Source organism: Heloderma suspectum, chromosome 3, assembly GCF_057233095.1.
Source record: "Heloderma suspectum isolate Gila_16-S chromosome 3, 16-S_ref, whole genome shotgun sequence".
NCBI lineage: Eukaryota > Metazoa > Chordata > Lepidosauria > Squamata > Helodermatidae > Heloderma > Heloderma suspectum.
In genome coordinates this window covers 228,574,207-228,594,027 of record NC_139460.1, presented here as the reverse complement: position 1 = coordinate 228,594,027, position 19,821 = coordinate 228,574,207, and the positions used below count along the sequence as shown (strand labels likewise).

General features: G+C 43.2%; 1 protein-coding gene across 1 annotated transcript in view; it reads left to right on the top strand.

Annotated features, from left to right (window-relative positions):
* The window catches only part of ADGRA1 (adhesion G protein-coupled receptor A1), a 554,873-nt gene that overhangs the window by 283,117 nt on the left and 251,935 nt on the right, over window positions 1-19,821 (top strand). Inside the window, exons 8-11 of the mRNA XM_084845922.1 lie at window positions 5,942-6,106; window positions 12,468-12,648; window positions 13,631-13,780; window positions 16,500-16,661. Of these exons, the coding sequence (XP_084702048.1) occupies window positions 5,942-6,106; window positions 12,468-12,648; window positions 13,631-13,780; window positions 16,500-16,661 (658 nt within the window). The remainder of the gene's footprint in view (window positions 1-5,941; window positions 6,107-12,467; window positions 12,649-13,630; window positions 13,781-16,499; window positions 16,662-19,821) is intronic.

The following is a 19,821-nucleotide window of genomic DNA, read 5'->3' as shown; positions in this document are numbered from 1 at the left end:
AACATTTAAAGGCCCAGCACTGTGTGGGCAGGGCCACATGCATTGGACATTGTTGTCCCTGGCATGGAAGAAACTGCACGATAGGCCCTACCATGTGGTGCTATGGTAATGTTCAAAATGTCAAAAGACATTTTGAACATTACAGCAGTGCTGTGAGGGATGAATCTATAAAAAACGGCTTCTGCATTGCTGCTATAACATGTACAGGGACCTGAGAGGGGAAGGAAGTTTGGTACCTTCCTGAAGAAGTCTTAAAAGGGAAACAAGGCAAAAGCTGACCTGGGCTGTAACAAGGTTAAATGCAAATGAAAACAATAGAAACTGTACTGGTGCTTTGGATAGTATGTACCTGCAACTTAGAGATAATCCATGAACTCACACCAATAATTACAAATAATTTCATATGTAAGAAATATGAAGTTTAGAACAGCTGGGAGGGGAAAACTTCTCTGTTTTTAAAGAAATGTGTTTCTATACTTAATTCAGTTGCTACCGCATTTCTAGGGAGAGTAAGATCTATTCATCATTTGTCATGCCCAGATGGTAAGTAAGTAAATAGTTTCGCCAGAGTAACCACTTCCCCTAGGATACCTTGAAGATTGTAAATTAATTGATAATTTGCCACAGCCAGATGGTTCTTACTCCAGTCAATATGTGTGGTCTTTTACACTGTGTAACAACCTGTTCTTACTATAGTTATTTATCTTGTCCTGTGAAGGCTCATTAACAGCTAACTGAGGTTGAATGTCAAATTTAACAAGGCATATTGGAGAACTCTGATCCCTTCAGTTTCCAATACAAGTATTAATAATAGAATCTAACTTTTAAAAACTACTTATGGATCCATGTGGATATTTGTTAGTTATTTTTAATTGCCTGAAGGCTTGCTTGCTTATTTATTTATTTATTTATGTATGTATTTATTTGTAATATGTATATACCACATAATATAATAAAAGCAGTGGAGGCTGGTGGCTCCAATTTCAGGGGGTCTGTGAATCCATCCTGGTTTTCAGTCAGAAACAGCCAGAATTCTAAAGGAGCTATCCAAGGTGCTAAGCCAAAATATGTCCAGCACCATTAGAAGATAGCTCCCTTAGAGCTGGTTCTAAGAATGGATCCATAGCCCCACCAAAATCGGAGCCACCAGCTTCCACTGAATAAAATCCCTAATTGGTTCACATAGGTTTAGGAGCTGAACACCTCCCAAATTCCCAGTATCTTTTTCCCTTCTTAATTATAATATTGACAGAAAAAAACAAGGAATGCATATATTGCTGTCCTTCTAATTTTGGAATTTAAAGGGATTTGTTAGCAAATCCAAGACAAAGTTATTGGGTTGGATCCAGTTATCTGCCCATGGAAGGGAGTAGGCAGAAGCTGTCGTTCCCAACCACCCCTTGCCATGCAATCCCCCAGAGTCCCTGAAAATGTGCTCTCCGGGGTTGGGAGACCTTGCTGAATGGAGTGGGCTGTGGTGCAGGGCCTGGTGGGGCAGGCGGGGGGAGGGGAGATAATGGAAAATCAATAAGAGGCACTTTCTGTTCCAATCACAGCAGGTCCCTCTTCCCAATTTTCTGTGACCTCCCCTTCGGCCCCCCACTCCATGGGCTACTTTTCTCGGCAGGGGGCTCCAACCATTACAGAAGCATTTTCAGGCAACTGTTGGGGCTCACAGGGAGAAGAAGGGGGAAGAAAGTCACTCCTGTGAGCAGATATCTGGCTCCAACCCATTGATTAGAGATAGTAATCCTAAATTACGGTAGCAATGTCACCATATGCTTAGATAATGAATTTAAGCAGGTTCTTAGAGCCAAACTACACTTGACATGTGCAGATGACACATGTCATCAAATTTGCAGATGACACAAAATTGGGCAAGATAGCTAATACCTTGGAAGACAGAAACAAAATTCAAAGTGATCTTAATAGACTGGAGCACTGGGCAGAAAACAACAGAATGACATTTAATAGGGATAAATGCCAAGTTCTGCACCTAGGAAAAAGAAACCAAAGGCACAGTTACAAGATGGGCGATACTTGGCTCAGCAACATTACAAGCGAGAAGGATCTTGGAATTGTTGTAGATCACAAACTGAATATGAGCCAACAATGTGATGTGGCTGCAAAAAAGGCAAATGCCCCTTTGGGCTGCATTCATAGAAGCATCGCTTCCAAATCCCAGGAAGTACTAGTTCCCCTCTACTCAGCACTGGTTAGGCCTCATCTGGAGTACCATGTCCAGTTCTGGGCACTGCACTTTCAGGAGGATGCAAACAAGCTGGAGAGGGTTCAGAGGAGGGCAGCCAAGATGATCAGGGGACTGGAAACAAAGCCCTATGAAGAGAGACTGAAAGAACTGGGCATGTTTAGCCTTGAGAAGAGAAGACTGAGGGGAGACATGATAGCGCTCTTCAAGTACTTGAAAGGTTGCCACAGTGAGGAAGGCCAGGATTTCTTCTCGATCATCCAAGAGTGCAGGACACGGAATCATGGGCTCAAGTTACAGGAAGCCAGATTCCGGCTGAACATCAGGAAAAACTTCCTGACTGTTAGAGCAATGCGACAATGGAGCCAATGACCTAGGGAGGTAGTGGGCTCTCCCACACTGGAGGCATTCAAGATGAGGCGGGACAGCCATCTGTCAGGGATGCTCTGACTTTGATTTCTGCATTGAGCAGGGGGTTGGACTCGATGGCCTTGTAGGCCCCTTCCAACCCTACTATTCTATGATTCTATGACATTCAGTGCATCTTTGCATCGACATTAAATACATCTGTGTATTTTAATAGTTTTAAAAATGCAAACTGCAATGACTGGAGAGGCACCAATAGGGGATTTCTTCCCAATGCAAACACTAGTTTCAAAAGCTAGGACCACAGCAGGAGAGTATCCCATCAATTATGTGTCCTTGGCCCCAGCTGATGTAATTTACATTTTTAAAAACCCTGCCCATTAAATACAGAGACACATTTAACATCATGCCTAGTTTTGCTCTTAGTTACATTTAGGAAGGCCTACGTCAAATACAGATGCTACAAGTAGAGCTTGTTGCCATGAAAAAAGACTTATTACTGGAATAGGCAAGAGAGACATTTTTGTTCTGGGTCAGAAACAAAATCCTACCTCTTGATTCTATTATAGTTAGTCAGTAATGCCATTGTACCTTGGCAATATCAAGATTGTTGTACGTAGGCTTAATAAAAATGGAACATGCAGAGTTCAGTATTACCTAACTTGCTTATTAGTGAGCATATTATGAAATGAAAAAAGAGCAACACTTTGGGGCAGGGGCCACCTTCCTAGGATGGTGCAATGGACTATGCTACTTTAGATGGCAAGTAGGGGATCACGCTTTTTAGTACATGTGCATATTATTACATATAAAACGGCTGTAAGCAGAAGACTAGCACAGCAGAAAGAAGGTTGGTTGAAACCTTTTCACCCCTTATATTCTAGTCTTAAAGAGCTTTTTAAAAATGGGAAGCTCCAAGAAAGTGCACACCTGTTTGAGAGAGTGAGAGTAGTAATTTTGTGTTTAAGCAGCCTACACAGCCAAGAGATTGTGAAGTAAAGGTCAGCCAATATCACCTTTATGGAAGGTGTTGACTGCCCTGATGTTTCAACATAGCTCAGATGACAGCATTGCCATTCAAGCTATATGGGTTCTGTATCACCAGCCAGTTTCTTTAACCTTTTCAGCAATCCACGTTTTAACAGGGAAAGGGAATACCTTTTGCTGACATTTTTTTCTAATCTTGTGTGAGTTACAAGCATCTGGCTGAGAAGTCTACAGTCTGAAAGGCTGTTTATGTCAGAATTCCTATCAGTGAGTTAGTATCTTCATATAGCCAGTTGTTATTTAAATTAAACAAATACCTTTGGAATACGTCTAGTGTCTGCCGTAAAACTATAACACCTTCCATACCTGAAGTTCTAGGGAGTTAGTCCCAGTGAGTTAAGTACCAGTGACTTTCTGTGCAAGGGTTAAATATTACAGTGTATCACTAAGAAGGAAAGAAAGGTGTAAGTGAGAATTATTCTAAAAGTGCACTTGGGATTTTCCACCCTTGTAAACTCAGGGCCGCAACTAAATAGAATAAACTCTAAGATATATTTAAAATTACAGCAGAAAAATACACTGAATTCTCATGAGATACACTCAAGCCGTAGAATCATTTCAACCAAAGGCTATTTACCACAATTTTCTGGAATGCTTTCTCTGGAGGATCAAAGCAATACTCCATTAGTGACTAGTGCATAGACTTGCCTAATGCCATTGTGTCCAAAAGAAAAGAAGGGAGGGTAACACTGGATCTTCCTGTTGAATTTGTCACCTCATTTGTTGATGAAATGTTTCCTACATTTCATAAAACTCAGGACAATGAAGGAAATTCTTTATGCTAATAGATTATCCCAGAAAATGGGATAGATATAAATAAAAATAAACTTACATAGAGGGCTACATATACCAGTTTTATGAAATAAAATGGCTTTCTGAAAGGAACTATTGAAAGATCTTCCTTGAAGTGAATTCCATGTGGCTTTTAAAAATTGTGAGAACACCAATAATTCATGTTGGAGTTGTTTAATTAATGACCACAGCATAATGCAGAGCTAAGTGAAATAAAGACCATTGATTTCAGTGGTTGTAAATGCACTTAACTGTGTTGGATCATGGCCAGTGGGATCTAGACTAAGTTAGTTGAACTTATTGAAATCAGTGGGGCAAGTTAGTAATGACTTGACAAGTCTCTTTGACTTAAATAGGCCCTAAATTCAACTAACTTAGTCTGGATTCAACCCAATGCCTTTATCAATAATCAATCTTAATTTCAGAGAAATAAGATCATTTGAAAACACAATTTTTGTAGGGGCGCTACTGAATTTTTCTCTAAGTGGAATTGGATGGCAGGTTTGTGTTTTTGTTCACCAACTGGACCAGAAGAAAGGCTAATTGGAATACAATGCGAATGGGAAGGCATCTCTAAGAATGGGACGGCACCTCTAAAATTGTGAGCTGCCCTTTGCAACCTCAGATGCCTCTAGCGTCAGCCATGTGCCTTCCTAAATGTCCTTAATGTAACAGTTTGTGGCCAAGATATCTGAAGACTGCCTGTAATTTGTGATCATCACTGAAGGCCCGAGGCCCAGCCCTACCGTAACGCAAAGTGCCTCAGGTAGCTGATATTGGATGTCCTTAAAGGGCAGCAAATTTGTTTAATTTAATTGTTGAATTTTTTTACTGCCAGGGGTAGGTACTGATGAGATTTTCTGCTTCAGATACTCCCAAGGCTGGCCAAATTATTTTGGCTCCTGAGGCAGAAAAATTCCACCAGCACCTGCTGTGGCAGTAAATGTACAATAATAAATTAAATAGTATTGCACCCTGACTTGTGAGGGTGGGGTTTCCATTTACTGTTCTGTCTCAGGCAGTAAAATTTCTTCAGCCAGCACTGGGAGACTCTGTCATTCCATCACCTAGAGAAATTAGGTTGGTCAGCACTTGAGACAGGGCCTTTTCCATAGCAGCACCTCGATTACAAAGCTCCCTCCCTAGGGAGGTTAGATTAGCACCCTCTTTATTATGCTTTAGATGCATAGTGAGGACTATATTGTTCCATCACACCTTTGATGGTTTTTAATCGCATTTTCTGATTGTACTGTAGTGAATGCTCTGGCTTCTGTTTTATCTTCTACTTTTTATATTACCTTGAGTAATAAGTGGGCAGAGGGGTGATTTATAAATACCTCAAATACTGACTTCGAGTTATCTGACCTCAGGTGTTCAGGTGGGAAGGGCGGGCTGAAAATTAACATAAATAAGTAAAAACTCACATGCAGGATCAGAACCTCATTTAACTCTGACCAATGAAGGGTTTTTAGAGTTGCTTACCTCTAAGTCAGGTTAATCATCTCTTTCCTTTTAACTCTCTTGTAGTGAACTTATCTTGTCCAGCATTGATATTGATGCAACAGGAATGTGGGAATGTATTGTCAACAACTCCTATGGAAGCATCTCTAAGCAGGTGGAAATTGTTGTCCTAGAAACAGCTGCCCCTTATTGTCCTGCTGAAAGAATAATTAACAACAAAGGAGATTTCAGGTATGATTTTCTTCTCTGGAAAATATATTAATGATAAAAAAGACACCATCTCCATTTTTCTTGTGCAAGACTGCAGTAAGCTTTCCCAGTACATATATTGACTGTATGCAACAGGTTGTCTTTCCTAAGCAGGCAAGTTCCTCAGACTGAGGAGATAGACCAGTGATAGCCATTACCCAAGGACAGATGACACCCTGGTGGCTCCTGATCCTACTGGGTCTGAAGGCTTCAGGATGCCCTCTGGCCATCAGTAATTATGGTGCTGCGAGCAACAAAGATCAGCCAAAGAATTTCCTGAAACCCAAGGCTGAGGAGCAGCTAATAAATGTTTTAATACATAAATACAGGTAACTATAGCCTTAAATGCACTGTAAAATCTGAAGCAGATTTCAGGATTCTATCCCCACTACCATGTTCCTTGGGCAGCAGTGCAGAAAACATTATTTTCAAGGTAGTACTATTTATTCCAGTTGTAGCTCTATAAGGGTAATTCTAGACAGAGGGTCTGGAAGAAGGTTCCACCCTTAATGGTAGCCTAGAAATGAGGATGGATGGATGATAGGACTGCTGTCACTAACAATCAAAAGGCACAGTGTACCTATTCCGTCTTTTCTTCCCTTTTTTCTGGTTAGAAAACAAAGCTGGAGAAGTAGAGGTAAAATATGGGAGGCTATAAACTGGAGACAAGGTTGCCTAGATCCTGTGTATAATTCCATGATTGAGGCAGTGCAATTGCACAATAAAAGCTGTGTCTGGAAGCACCCTAAGACCACAGCCCTGAAAGATTACCACTGTTCAGATGGAGGGCTCCAAGACTGGAGCCCTCCACACATCCAAGAGCTGTGAAGGGCAGGAGGAACAGTGGAGGCTTTTACTTTCTCTCCTTTCTGCTAGATGGGCCTCAGAGCCCTTCTAGCTGCCGTGTGCTGCCATGGGTGGGGTCACAGCCTGGGTCTGAGAGGCCTTTGAATCCAGTGGATCCTCTGCCTCTCCTCTCCCCACTCCATCCCACCCACTATCCTTTCCCTCCCTCCCTCCCTCCCTCCCTCCCTCCCTCCCTCCCATCCTTTTCTTGAGACTGGAGCTCCAACCTTGGGTGAGAAGCTGCCATAGTGCTTTCTGCAGATACTGGGAGGGACGGAGGGGGGGAGATCCACGACTGGATCTCCTCCTCTGAGCCCAGAGGTCTGGCTCTGGCCATGAAGGAAGGGATCCACAGCATCCTACAGCACCTCAGACACTGTCTAGGGGGCCATAAGATTGCTCTTATGTGTGTGCTAAAGAGTGTGCTAAAGTAAATGATGTATGAATAGTTGTCATAGGTTGAGTGTTACAGGTTTTCATCAGTTATGGAATGGCTTCATTTCCATTGCATGCATTAATACATGCATTAGATGGACTGGCCTTATAGTTAGTGATAACTCTGACACTGCTTGCATGGAACAAGAGGAGAACTCACATAAGAGGCCTCATTTCACCAATCAGTGTGTCAGGTTCTAATTTTTTTATGCTCACTTGTTATGAGACCTATGTCTTAAGCTCCATGCTCTTTTAAGAAGGTTTACCTCACAATCCTATTCATGACCACTTACAAATAAGCCCCACTGAGTTCAATGGGATTTACTCCAGGATAAGTGTGTATAGGTGTGCAGCTTTAGATTCTTGTCAGCTTCACTGCCTAGAAACAGTCAGTTGGGTGGCCTGCGGATTTTTTCTTAATGTGAAGCACATCAAATTACTTGCCTGCGCCCAAAGAACCGTGTAATGAGGTCTGCACATCCAAAAAGGCTTGGGATTTAAGATTTTGAAACAGCAAGTGCACATCCCACGTCACTCATGAAACTGAAGGGACATTCTAAATGGGACTTTAATATTGCATAGGGATCTACCATTGCGTGTGTTGAGTGTGCCCTTGTGTAGGCTTAAGGTGTGTTGAGAGTGCCCTTGTGTAGGCTTCTGTCTATACATGTCTATGCATGTATAGACAGAAAGAAGTACTACAAGTCCCAGTATTCTGCAGCCAGCATGGCTGACCCGGGAACACTGGAAGTTGTAGGACTTGTTTCCGTCTAAACATGCATAGCGTTGTATGCTAAATGAGCTCTTTGGATCCAGTGCTATATCTTATATAATATATAAGATATTATATAAGATATATATAATGCAGACAGACAGCATTTTTACTTCGCACTGAAACACTCAACTTGGGGTGCTCTTTAATGAGCCACTTTTAAAATATATTAGACGAACTTGTACTGACTGCTACATAATGCAGCTTTCATTAAGCAACCCTTCACTCTCTTGCCAGTAAATGTCATCCTCGTCTTTATAAATAAAAGATATATAAATGCTCAACTAACGCCAAAGGCGTTTTGCCATTTCATTTTCTATAAATCAAAAAGCTGAGGAATCCACATTTCTGTCCTTACTGATCATCTTTCAGAAAGTCCACACAAATTTATTTTAGAAACTTACATCAAAAGCATGCTGAGTCCATAGATTCCTTTGGCATTTCAAAGTAATGAATTGAGAATTCGAGAGAACATCTTTGGAACTAAAGTTAACATTAACACCTGAAGCTTTCTTGAAAGGTTTCTCCTCTAGGATGCAGCATACATGCCAATAATTTATCATGAAAAGGTCTTTGAGGTTTTGATATTATAGCAAATATGTAGGAAGCAAGATATCACAACCACAAAAGCAAAAATAAAAAATAAAAAAGAACTCTTCATTTTAAAAAGAAAGGGACGCATCAAATGTAATGGAAAGGTTGAGTCTTTTGAGCTGACGGGTCCAGGTGGTATTTGTAATTGAAAACTTGCTGTAAGGATTTGTAATCCAAGCCTCAGTGAGCAAAAGCTATTATGAGGTGATGGCTGTGTTTGTTTTGCTTTTCTCTCATTATAAGCTATATTTTAAAAGGAAGGGAGGATTGTGTCCTTGTGTTCCCAAATATTAAACACATAGATCAGTATCCAATATGGCACGAACACTAACGTAAATTACGTTGTGCTAGCGTAACTGAACTCTAGTGCAACACCAATAGCGTTTGCTGGCATGCCAGGTTTTCAGCCCATGTACCAGCAAACGCCACTGCCATTGGGCTAGAGCTTGCATATGGTAGCACAATATAATTTACTACATTAGTTCTTGTGCCAGATTAGATACTGTCCCGATATTCCCCCGCTTGGATACAGCCTCGATATTGGCATTGTGCTAGAAGTAGCTTACACTAGCACAGTGTAATCTATATTAGTGCTTGTGCCAAATTGGATACTTCCTCAATATTCCCCAAAGTGGGTACTGCGCCGATACTGACATTGCGCTAGATGTCACTTATGCTAACCCAATGTAATTTATGTTGGCGCTTGTGCCAGATTGGATACTGCCTGATATTCTAGTACTGTAATATTCTAGTACATTCTTTGTTGAGGAACCTAACTGAGCTCATCTTATAGACAAAGTGCCCTGAACTTTGGAGCTACTAGCAATATCTAGCTCTTTAATAAATAAACATCGGTGTAGTAGTTCACTTAAAAGTGACATTCAATCGAGAAGCAAGGCGGAAAATAAATGTTCTGTGGTTTCCTATGTTTTGTCATTCTTTATAAAATCCTGACCATGATTAATTTTGTATTCAAAGTCTTTTGTCTTCATAATGAGTTCTTTCAGTGGCTAGCAAGGTGCGGAAAATTAAGACCATTTTTTCCCCCAGCTGTAGTCTTGTTTCCTTAAAATTCAAAAGACGTGGCTTGCTCAGACTTTGCCAATGTATAATGTAGCAGCACCTTCAAAACAACAACAACAACCAATAACTTGGTCAAACAAATAATTTTAAGTCTGTCACAGTTAGTGTTATATAGTTGATGTCTTTTTTCTTGTTCCAAAGCCTATAAAGGTTCTGGGAATTCCGAAAGATATCAGCCCTATTCTGGCATTCCTAATCTGTGGATGGTGAATATGCAAGGAGGGGGAGTGAGTTAGCCTTGCCCCCTTCATCATCATTTTCATTGCCCTTTACATGTGGAGAAGGGTTCTATCCTATCCTTTTTCATATTACCAATCTTTAATCGAATATGCTTTTTGAGATATGAAAGAGAGTATGAGAACTGAAGCTACCGCTCATTGTCAAAAGTGTAGGCATCAGACAAGCTTCTCTAGGAAGCTCATTCCACAACTGGGGTGCCACAGCAGAAAAGGCCCTGGTATGCATGTTTTTCTGTCTAGGAAATGCATAGGATTGCACCTTAAGAGAGAATCCTGTGGTCCCTGGGAGGGCATCCCAGGGAACATAGGATGGTTCAGATTTCACAGCTATAAACTGGGGGAAAGAAATCCAAATGCAGAATCCCGCCCCCCTTTGCAGAAGCGAAGCAGCAGCTTCTTGTCTGAGGGCTTCTTCACATGGAGCTTTTATCCTGCTATCGAGATTGCTCTCTCACAGACGTTTGTGGGCCCTTTACCCCTAGGGTGTCTCCTGCACTAAATGGCCTTTATTCCATTTTTAAATAAATTGGAGATAATGAGCTATCAAATTACCCCACTTGAGTTCCCTCTGTGGAAAAGGAAAAGCCATAAGATGAGGAGCTAGATCAATGAAACATATGGAAGACTCAGAGAAGGGGGAGAAGGAGGGGGAAAGGGGAGAGGGAGAAGGAAACATGTGTAAAGTAGGGATTTCAGAGAATTTCTCCACGAATCTCGGGGAGGCCGAATGCCAGCGCATTTGGCCCCCCGAAATTGGTGGAGAAACGGTCTGCCCCCCCGCCCCCCCGGGATGGGACTTACCTTGTGCGAATGTCCCTGGCGGCGGCAGCTCCGGCGGCGGTGCGGCAGCAGCGGCTGCTGTGGCAGCTGGTCTTCCGACCGGCTGCCGCCGCTGCCATTTCCAAGTTTAAAAAAAAAAACACGTGATAGGCTACGTAAAGATTTACGTAGCCTATCACAGCTAGATTTTTAAAAAACGCTGTGATAGGCTACGTAAATGTTTACGTAGCCTATCACGGCTGAGTGAAAACAAAAAAAACCCTCACGTGTACGCAAATGGCGGTGCCCATGGGCGCCACCATTTGCGTTCCTTATTTTGGCACGTGTAGTCTACGTAAACATTGACGTAGACTACGGCGAAAATAAAGGGAACGCTATTTGCGTGCCCCTTATTTTCGCCGTAGTCTACGTCAATGTTTACGTAGACTACACGTGCCAAAATAAGGAACGCAAATGGCGGTCCCCATGGGCGCCGCCATTTGCGTATGCGCGGGGTTTTTTTTTTCCACTCAGCCGTGATAGGCTACGTAAACATTTACGTAGTCTATCACGGCTGACTGCAGGGACGCAAACGGCGGCGGCTACGGCCGCTGCCATTTGCGTCCCAGCAGGACAGGATTCACGGCGGGAGGGACGGGGTGCCTCCCCCCTGGCCAGAATTTCAGGGGGGAGGGACAGGGCACCTCCCCCCCAGCCAGAATTTCGGGGGGGAGGGACGGGGCGCCTCCCCCCTGGCCAGAATTTCGGGGGGAGGGACGGAGCGCCTCCCCCCCACCGCGAATCAACTTTCGGGTTCAGGTAAGGGACTTTCGTGCATCCCTAGTGTAAAGGGAGTCCTTCATGATCCTGCATTTAAAACAGAAGCAGAAAGCCCCCTTTCAAATGCAGGATATTAGGTTGGTGCAGAGATGCTCTGAGGCTGCAACAGTGACTTTGGAAGAGAGTCAGAGAGGGAGAAAAGGGGATTGGGATGGTGGAAGAGGAGGGTGAAGGAGAGGCCATATCCATGAGCCTCTCCTTTCCTCTCCCTGTCCACCGAGGGGTAGGTTATCTAGACAAGCCAAAAGGCCTGTCTAGCTAAAAATGTTAAAAAGCAGGAACAGGTGAAAATACCTCTTGTTCCTCCCACTCTGCCCGCCAGAGCTTAGGATAGATGGAGGACTCCAATCTTGAAGCCTTCCAACTATAGCACTCCAGTCCCTTAGGACTGCACCGAAAACGTGCAAGTCCACTTGCTGCCTTGAGTTTCCTAATTCTAAACGAACCATCTATTTGCATATATTCTACCAATTTTCTCACTTTTTGTTGATGTGTGTATTTTCCCACACACGTTGTGACTTTCCTCACTTTTTATTGGCAATATGTGCATATTTTCCACATAGATTGTTGCACTATGAAATTTCATAGAAAGTAGGCACAGAGAATAAGTGTATGGCTTTCAGTTCCAGGGAGACAGCTGATGTGCAGTACAGACTTACTTGGCAGTCCCACCAAGTTTAACAAGACATATCCCCTAGCAGGTGCGCATAGGATTCCACCTTTATTTCATATAGCTTTAAAATATTGAAGTTGCTTATTTTTATTTTGCTTGTAGATGGCCCAAAACTCTAGCTGGAGTAACTGCTTACCACTCATGTCTTCATTCTTCACTGAATGGAGCAGAAGAGTCAAAAGCATGGCGTAAGTGTAACCGCACAGGTCGGTGGGCTGAAGAAAGCTATTCTGAATGTCCTTATTCACAAGAAGCAACTCAAGTCCTTCATGCCTTTAGTCAGGTAAAATGACCCAATTGTTATGCACAGAATGTACTGTAAGTATTTTATATCTCTTATCAGCACACTGCACAGTAACGAACGTTTACCTCTTTGTTATCTAAGATATGTAGCAAGGACAGGATCTGAAATATTCTGGAGTATTCAACCTCTGCAAGTATTCTCACTTTAAACATGGAAATTTAAACTGCTCATGCTGCAGATTCAAACATGATTTTTGTGGTATCCTTCTTTACCCTTAATATATTTATATAGTTACTAAGCTACTGAAGAAGGATCGGTACTAGTGCCACCAAAGTGGTGAAAAGGAAAGCGGGGGTTGACGAAAGATGCTATAGAGGGAGCAGTCCTATGGCCAGTAGGCAGCCATAGGATATGCTGTTTTCTGGGAATCAACCTCGGAGCCCACACTCCAAGGTGGGTTCCCAGAGAACCAACCTCCCCCCATTTCTGTACTGCCTCCGAGGCAGCGCGGAACAGCCCCAACCTCTGCGCTTGCAAGAGGAGCATGGAGCGGCCGGAAAGGGGTGTGGCTGGGGGCGTCCTGGGGCGGGGAGGGTGTAGCTGCATCTATGACACATCCTATGCGTAGCTTTGCTCCTTCCCCGCTCCATCCTCCCACAGCTAGACAGCCACAGTTGGCTGTCTAGCTGAAAAAGCAGGGCAAGAGAAGCGTGGAGGGAATGATCCCCTCTGTGCTTCTCCTGCCCTGCTTTGGATAGGCGGTCGCCTCCAAGTTCGGAGGCAGCCACCTATCTAGATAAGCTTGCTCCCCAACTGGACATAGACTTCTTTGCACAGCAAGTTGTATATTACACTGTTAAGTATGTTTTACTGAAATGTTTTTCAGGATGAGAATGAATTTTACATCAATTACTTTCCCCATTTGCAGGATGGAATGTATAAATTAAAAAACAGACACAAATGGAGTTAAACCTTAAGTGAATTTTATATGCAACTATTATTTTGTTGTTGTTTTTTATAGATGCATCTCAATGCCACCAATGCACTTGAATTTTCCCATCAGCTTGCAACCTACACAAGAGATGCTTCCAACTTTGCAGATAAGGTGGACGTTATCTATTTGGCTTATATGCTGGAAAAGCTAACTGCATATATGGATGAAATCAAAGATGTAAGAAACTGTCTGGCTAGCGAATATGTGATGGTTTAATGTTGAAACACAAGGGCAATATCCAATGGCGACTGGCTGTGTGCGGCCAGTCCCACCCATTCTGTTGTGCTAGTGGCCCCCATCACTTACACAGTAGTGATTTAGCGCTTCCTGTGGCAACCAAAACAAGCAGAAACACCAATTTCTGGAATAGGGCAGGCTGGCAGAGCTCACATGAGGGATCTCCAGTTACCTGCCCCATTCCAGGAACGAGTGTTTCCCCTCTGGAAGCACTAAATTTCCGTTGTTCCGGTGGGGGCTGCTTGTGCAACAGAATTGGCAGGGCTGGCCACGTGTGGCATGAAAGCAGTGGTAGGTATCAAATATCCAGTGGTGCATTTCTGTCTTTTAAGAGAGAAATGGCAGCTTTTCAATCAAATACTTTTAGCATGCACCTTCTTATTTTCATTTGAATTATATATTGTACTGAAAGGAATTCTTATCCATTGTAGACTTTTCTGTGAAGGAATAATTTTAGGGGAAAAATTGCTTGTTCTTGATTGTGTTCATCTGAAGGTTAAAGTGGACATATTTTCAGTGTGTCTCTGAAGTGTTTAGAATGTGTCTCTTTTCATATGAGCATGGTAACAGCTCTTTTAAAACACTCAATAAAGCATAAGATTTTATGAGGTATTCTGATCCAGAGAGCTATGCAATCCCAGGGTCATAAAGAACTTTTTGTGTTAATGGCAATGATGTACTCGTAAAAATAGTCCTTCTAATTTCTGAAGTAACTCCTTGCATAAAGACTTCATCATCTGATATTTTGGAACTCAGGGTAGTTATAGTTAACACATTTGTTTTGTCTTGGTTTAGCACTGTAAATTTCTTTCCAGTTTTTGAGTTTGCAAAGTTAACATCTTACCAAAAAATCCAAAGTGGGGGCTGGGAAGGAGCAGAGTGTTGGATCCACCACCACGACGTCTCAAGATCTACTGCGTGGGATTGAGGGGATCCAAAGCCACTGGCCTGCTGCCCATAGAAAGACCCATTTCAGGGCTTTCTGCCTGTACTGCTGGTGGGAGAACTGCTGGTAGTGGCCTGTCACCTGCCCAGGAACTGTGCAGGCTTCTGCTAGGGGCTGAATTGCCCCCTGCCAGGCCCTTTGCAGGTAACACCCTTATTGGTCACCCCCCCCCCCAAGCACTCTTGTGCTTGGAAAATACTCAGATTCAAAATGGCATGCAGCTGCAGTTGTCACTGGCTGCACACTGTGGCTTACCCACTGCCCTGCTGCTACTGCCAGCTGTCTGTGGGGTCATTTGGGGCCCCTCCTGGACTGTGGGGCTCCAGCCATATGCCGTGTGTTCTGGCCCTGGCAGTGCCAGTGCACCTAGCAGCTGTGTGGGGAGAGTGGTGACTGCTGTTCTAAACCAGCCATAGTAGTTTTGAGTGAAGCCATAAGCTATGCCATGCAGGGCCACCCAAGACGGACAGGTCATGGTGGAGAGTTCTGACAAAATGTGGTCCACTAGAGAAGGAAATGGCAACGCACTCCAGTATTCTTGCCAAGAAAACCCCATGGAACGTATCACAAGGCTAAAACATGAACTTGAGCACACTCTGGGAGAGAGCGGAGGACAGGAAGGCCTGGCGTGCTATGGTCCATGGGGTCACGAAGAGTCAGACACGACTTAACAACTGAACAACAACAGCAACAATGAGTACCTCTTCTACAAAGTACTTCCTGATTCAGTTTGAGGTCTGTGGCCACCATCACTGGGGAAACTGCTGGTTCCAGGTGCCGAAAGGCTTCTTAGGAGAAAATAGAATTTAAGCTTGTTACATCAACTGCTGTTTTCCATGATTACCGTTTCATGTACTGTTGATCTATTTGCTTTATATATTGTTTGGCCATGTTATTGTTGTAAGCCGCCTTGAGTTCTTTTTTCAAATAGGTGACGTACATGATTTTTAACTAACTAACTAACTAACTAACTAACTAACTAACTAACTAACTAACTGAATGCTTACAACTGAAGGGGTTCTTTCACTGTAACTTGTATTTGCTTCAGGGTTTCCCTAGATTAGAGCCTCGTGTGGTGCAGAGTGGTAGGCGGCAGTATTGCAACTGAAACTCCCCCCATGACCTGAGTTAGATCCCAGCAGAAGCTGGGTCCCAGGTAGCTGGCTCAGGTCGATGCAGCCTTCCATCCTTCCGAGGTCGGTAAAATGAGTACCCAGCTTGCTGGGGAAAAGGTAGTCATGACTAGGGAAGGCAATGGCAAACCACCCTGCTATAGTCTGCCATGAAAACACCAGCGTAAGCAGGCGTCACTCTAGGGGTCAGTAATGACCTGGTGCTTGCACAGGAGGAACCTTTTCCTTTCCCTAGATTGCATCTATAGTTGGAAAGGGGGCAGGGAAATGGCTTGGAAAACTCCTCACAATACTGTACGTTTTATCTCAGTAGAACACTTGCTTGGGCTAATATAACTCTGAAATAGTTTGGACTTCATAATCACTGACTTGGGAAGAGGCATAACCATAAGAAATCAATTTACTCTTCTGGCTATAATACCTGAATGTAAGTTGATGCTGTAAGAACTAGTAATTCCTGGATGCTCGATGGACTAGTTAAATACAGCTGCTTTCATTTGAGCTCTTATGTTATTGTTGTGCAGTAGTCAAATACTTTGCACTATGTTTTTTTTCTTTCTTTCTTTCTTTCTCCCTCCAGCTTGCAGATGCTGTAGTTGAGATTGCTAGCAATATAATGCTGGTTAATGACCATGTATTATGGATGGCACAAAAGGAAGATAAAGCATGTACTAGGATTGTACAGTGTGTGGAGCACATTGCAAATCAGACTCTGACCAGTAATACACAGGTCATATCAAAGGTATTTCTTGAGATTTATTTGTTGCTTTCTGACTTGAGAAGTGTTGGGCCAGGAGGAAGACATAGAGAGTACTTGAAAATGTGACTTTTATTAAATTGAGGCTCATAAGTTGGTTTATACGTCATCTGACTTTGTAACACCAACTTCATGTAGTGTTAAGAACTTATGCTAGTTGTCAGGACTTAGAAATGATTCAGTAATGTTTAATAGTTTGTGAAGTAGTTACTCCTTTTTTTAAACCATACCATAATGGCATTACTGGTAATATGTCTTAGAAAAATGATTACTCCAGTTTTTGTGTTGGCACAAAACACACCTTTAAACCTTAGTGATAACCATATTTTGAATTATGTACAGATCCATAGGATATGTACAGATTGAATAGTTCTTTTTGTTGACCGAGCTATACCTTCACCACTCTGTTTTTAACCACCAGTTTTTCCCCTTTATACTATTCCTAAATGATTAGAATGTACTTTTCCCTTGTTACATTAATCAAATGACAGAATCATAATTGTGGGATAACTGAACTTTTCCAGACTCAGTGTCTATTTCAACAGAAAGCATTTTTCTGGTTGCAGTAGTTAGGGTACCCAAAACAGTAGTAAAGGCAGGAGTTGACACCATATATTAATGGCAGAGGAACCTTGATTCATATTCTGTTTATTTAGTTCTGCATGTGCAAGGCACCTTTGGATCTAATCCTAAATGTCCATCTAAACATTCTTAAGGGTGCAATCCTATGCATATTTAGACAAAAAAAAAGTCCTACATGCGTGGCTGGCTTGGGAATGCTGGGAGTTGTTAGGGATGTACGAAAGTCACTTACCTTTTCGCAGCTTGGCTTCGCGGTGGGGAGGAAGCACTTCGCTTCTCCCCCCGAAGTTCAGGCGAGGGGGGGAGGCGTCCCGCCTTGCCCGGCCGAACTTCAGGCCGGGGGGGAAGGCGCCCCGCCTCGCCTGGCCGAAATTCAGGCCGGGGAGAAGCTCCCCGTCTCCCTGGCTGCGAAACAAAAAGTGAAAAAAAAACCAACCCCGTGATAGGCTACGTAACGATTAACGTAGCCTATCACGGCTAGATTTCCAAAGTCAGCCATGATAGGCTACGTTGATCGTCACGTAGCCTATCACGGGTGACTTTGGGGGGAAAAAAAAAAGCGCGTATGCAAATGGCGGCGGCCCATGGGTGCCGCTATTTGCGTTCCTTATTTTGGCACGACTAGTCTACGTAAAGATTTACGTAGACTATGGCGAAAATAAGGGCAACGCAAATAGCGTTGCCCTTATTTTCGCCATAGTCTAGGTAAATCTTTACGTAGACTACCGGGACCAAATAAGGAACGCAAATGGCGGCGCCCATGGGCCGCTGCCATTTGCGTACGCGCTTTTTTTTCCCCCAAAGTCACCCGTGATAGGCTACGTGACGATTAACGTAGCCTATCACGGCTGACTTTGGAAATCTAGCCATGATAGGCTACGTTAATCGTTACGTAGCCTATCACGGGGTTGTTGGTTTTTTTTACTTTATTTTGTAATGGCGGCGGCGGCAGCCGGTCGGAAGACCGGCCGCTGCCCCTGCCGAAACGCCGCCAGGACCCGCCGCCGAGAGGGACATTCGCAGGAGGTAAGTCCCATCCTGGGGGGGGCAGGGGGGCGGAGAATTTCACCACCAATTTCGGTGGGCCGAATGCATTGGCATTCGGCCTCACCGAGATTCGTGGAGAAATTCTCAGAAATTCTCCGCCATCCCTAGGAGTTGTAAGACTGTTTTCTGTCTATTCATGCATAGAATTGCACCCTACATAGGCAATTTAGGTTACAGTCCTCTACATACTTATCTTGGAGTATGCCCCCTTGATCTCAGTGTAGCTTCCTTCTGAGTAGACACTCATAGGATTGCCCTGTTAGCCACTTCAATATTAATGCCGTTTTTAAGTGAGTGATAGTTGTATTCCCTCAAAATTAACAGATTCAAAAAGCGAATCAAATAACATTATATCTATTTGAAGGAGTCCCCATTGACATCAACACATGTGACTACTTTGAATATTCATTTTTGCCTATGCCAGGGTAATGTAGACGAAGCCTTCCTCATCTCTTCTAATAGATGTGAAAAGTCAGTGTACAGTACTGGGAGTACCCTTTTCCATAAGAATTTGCCCATCACAGAAGTAAACAATAGCACTTGCAAATATAGGAATACGCGGGATGAAGGGTGAGAAGTTGGACCACAGTTCTCATGTAGTACGTAGGTTTTCAATGGGTCCATTTTGTAAACAGCTGCAGCTGTGCCTTTGGGCAAGAATACCGAATTTAGAGCCGAGATCTGAGCCCAGTCTTTTACTATATAGCTCTCAGAGGAAATAGAAAACAAACCCTATAGGCTCCTTTTTGCTTGTATCACATGCTACATGTGATAGTCCCTGACACCCTCTGAGTTTCCTTTTCCCACTTTGCTCAACAATAAGCATAGAGCCTAATTAAAAATAGTGGAGTCTTAAAGCTGTGAGCATCTTCTCTGGGAATCTACAGTTTCTGGTCCAATACAGAAGAAATAAGAGCCAGACTTCACCCTTCTCCTTTACCCTTGTGGCTGAAGTCCTTGATGTGGGCTGGTCTGTGATGGTCTTATGGCCATCTAAAATCAATTTGTAGTTGATGGTTCTGTCACCTTTCCTCTTCCAATCTGTAACTCTTTTGTATCTGGTGGTTTTATTTTATTTAAAGTATTTCTTGGCTGCCTTTCAGGGCAGGGGCCCTTTCAAGGCAGCATGCAACAGTAGAATTCACATAATAAAAACCAATTTGGTAATAAAGCAGCAAAAATTCTTTACAAACCACAAACACTAGCATAAAACAAAACCTACAACATACAATTGCAGCTACAACCCAGTCTGATAAAGCATAATCAGGGGAACGTCAAAGTAGAGTAGTGACTTCTCAGGGCCTTCCTAAAAGCCTGCAATGATGGGGCTTGGAGGACCCCTGATGGCAACTTATTCCAGACATGTGGGGCCGCTGCAGAAAAGGCCCTCTTTCTTGTATTCGCCCATCTAACTGCCTTCAAAGGTGGGCAAATGAAAAGGCATTTGCTGTGTGGGCAGGCTGATATGGATGAAGGCGGTCCTTCAAGTAATTTGGTCCCAAATCATTTAAGGCTT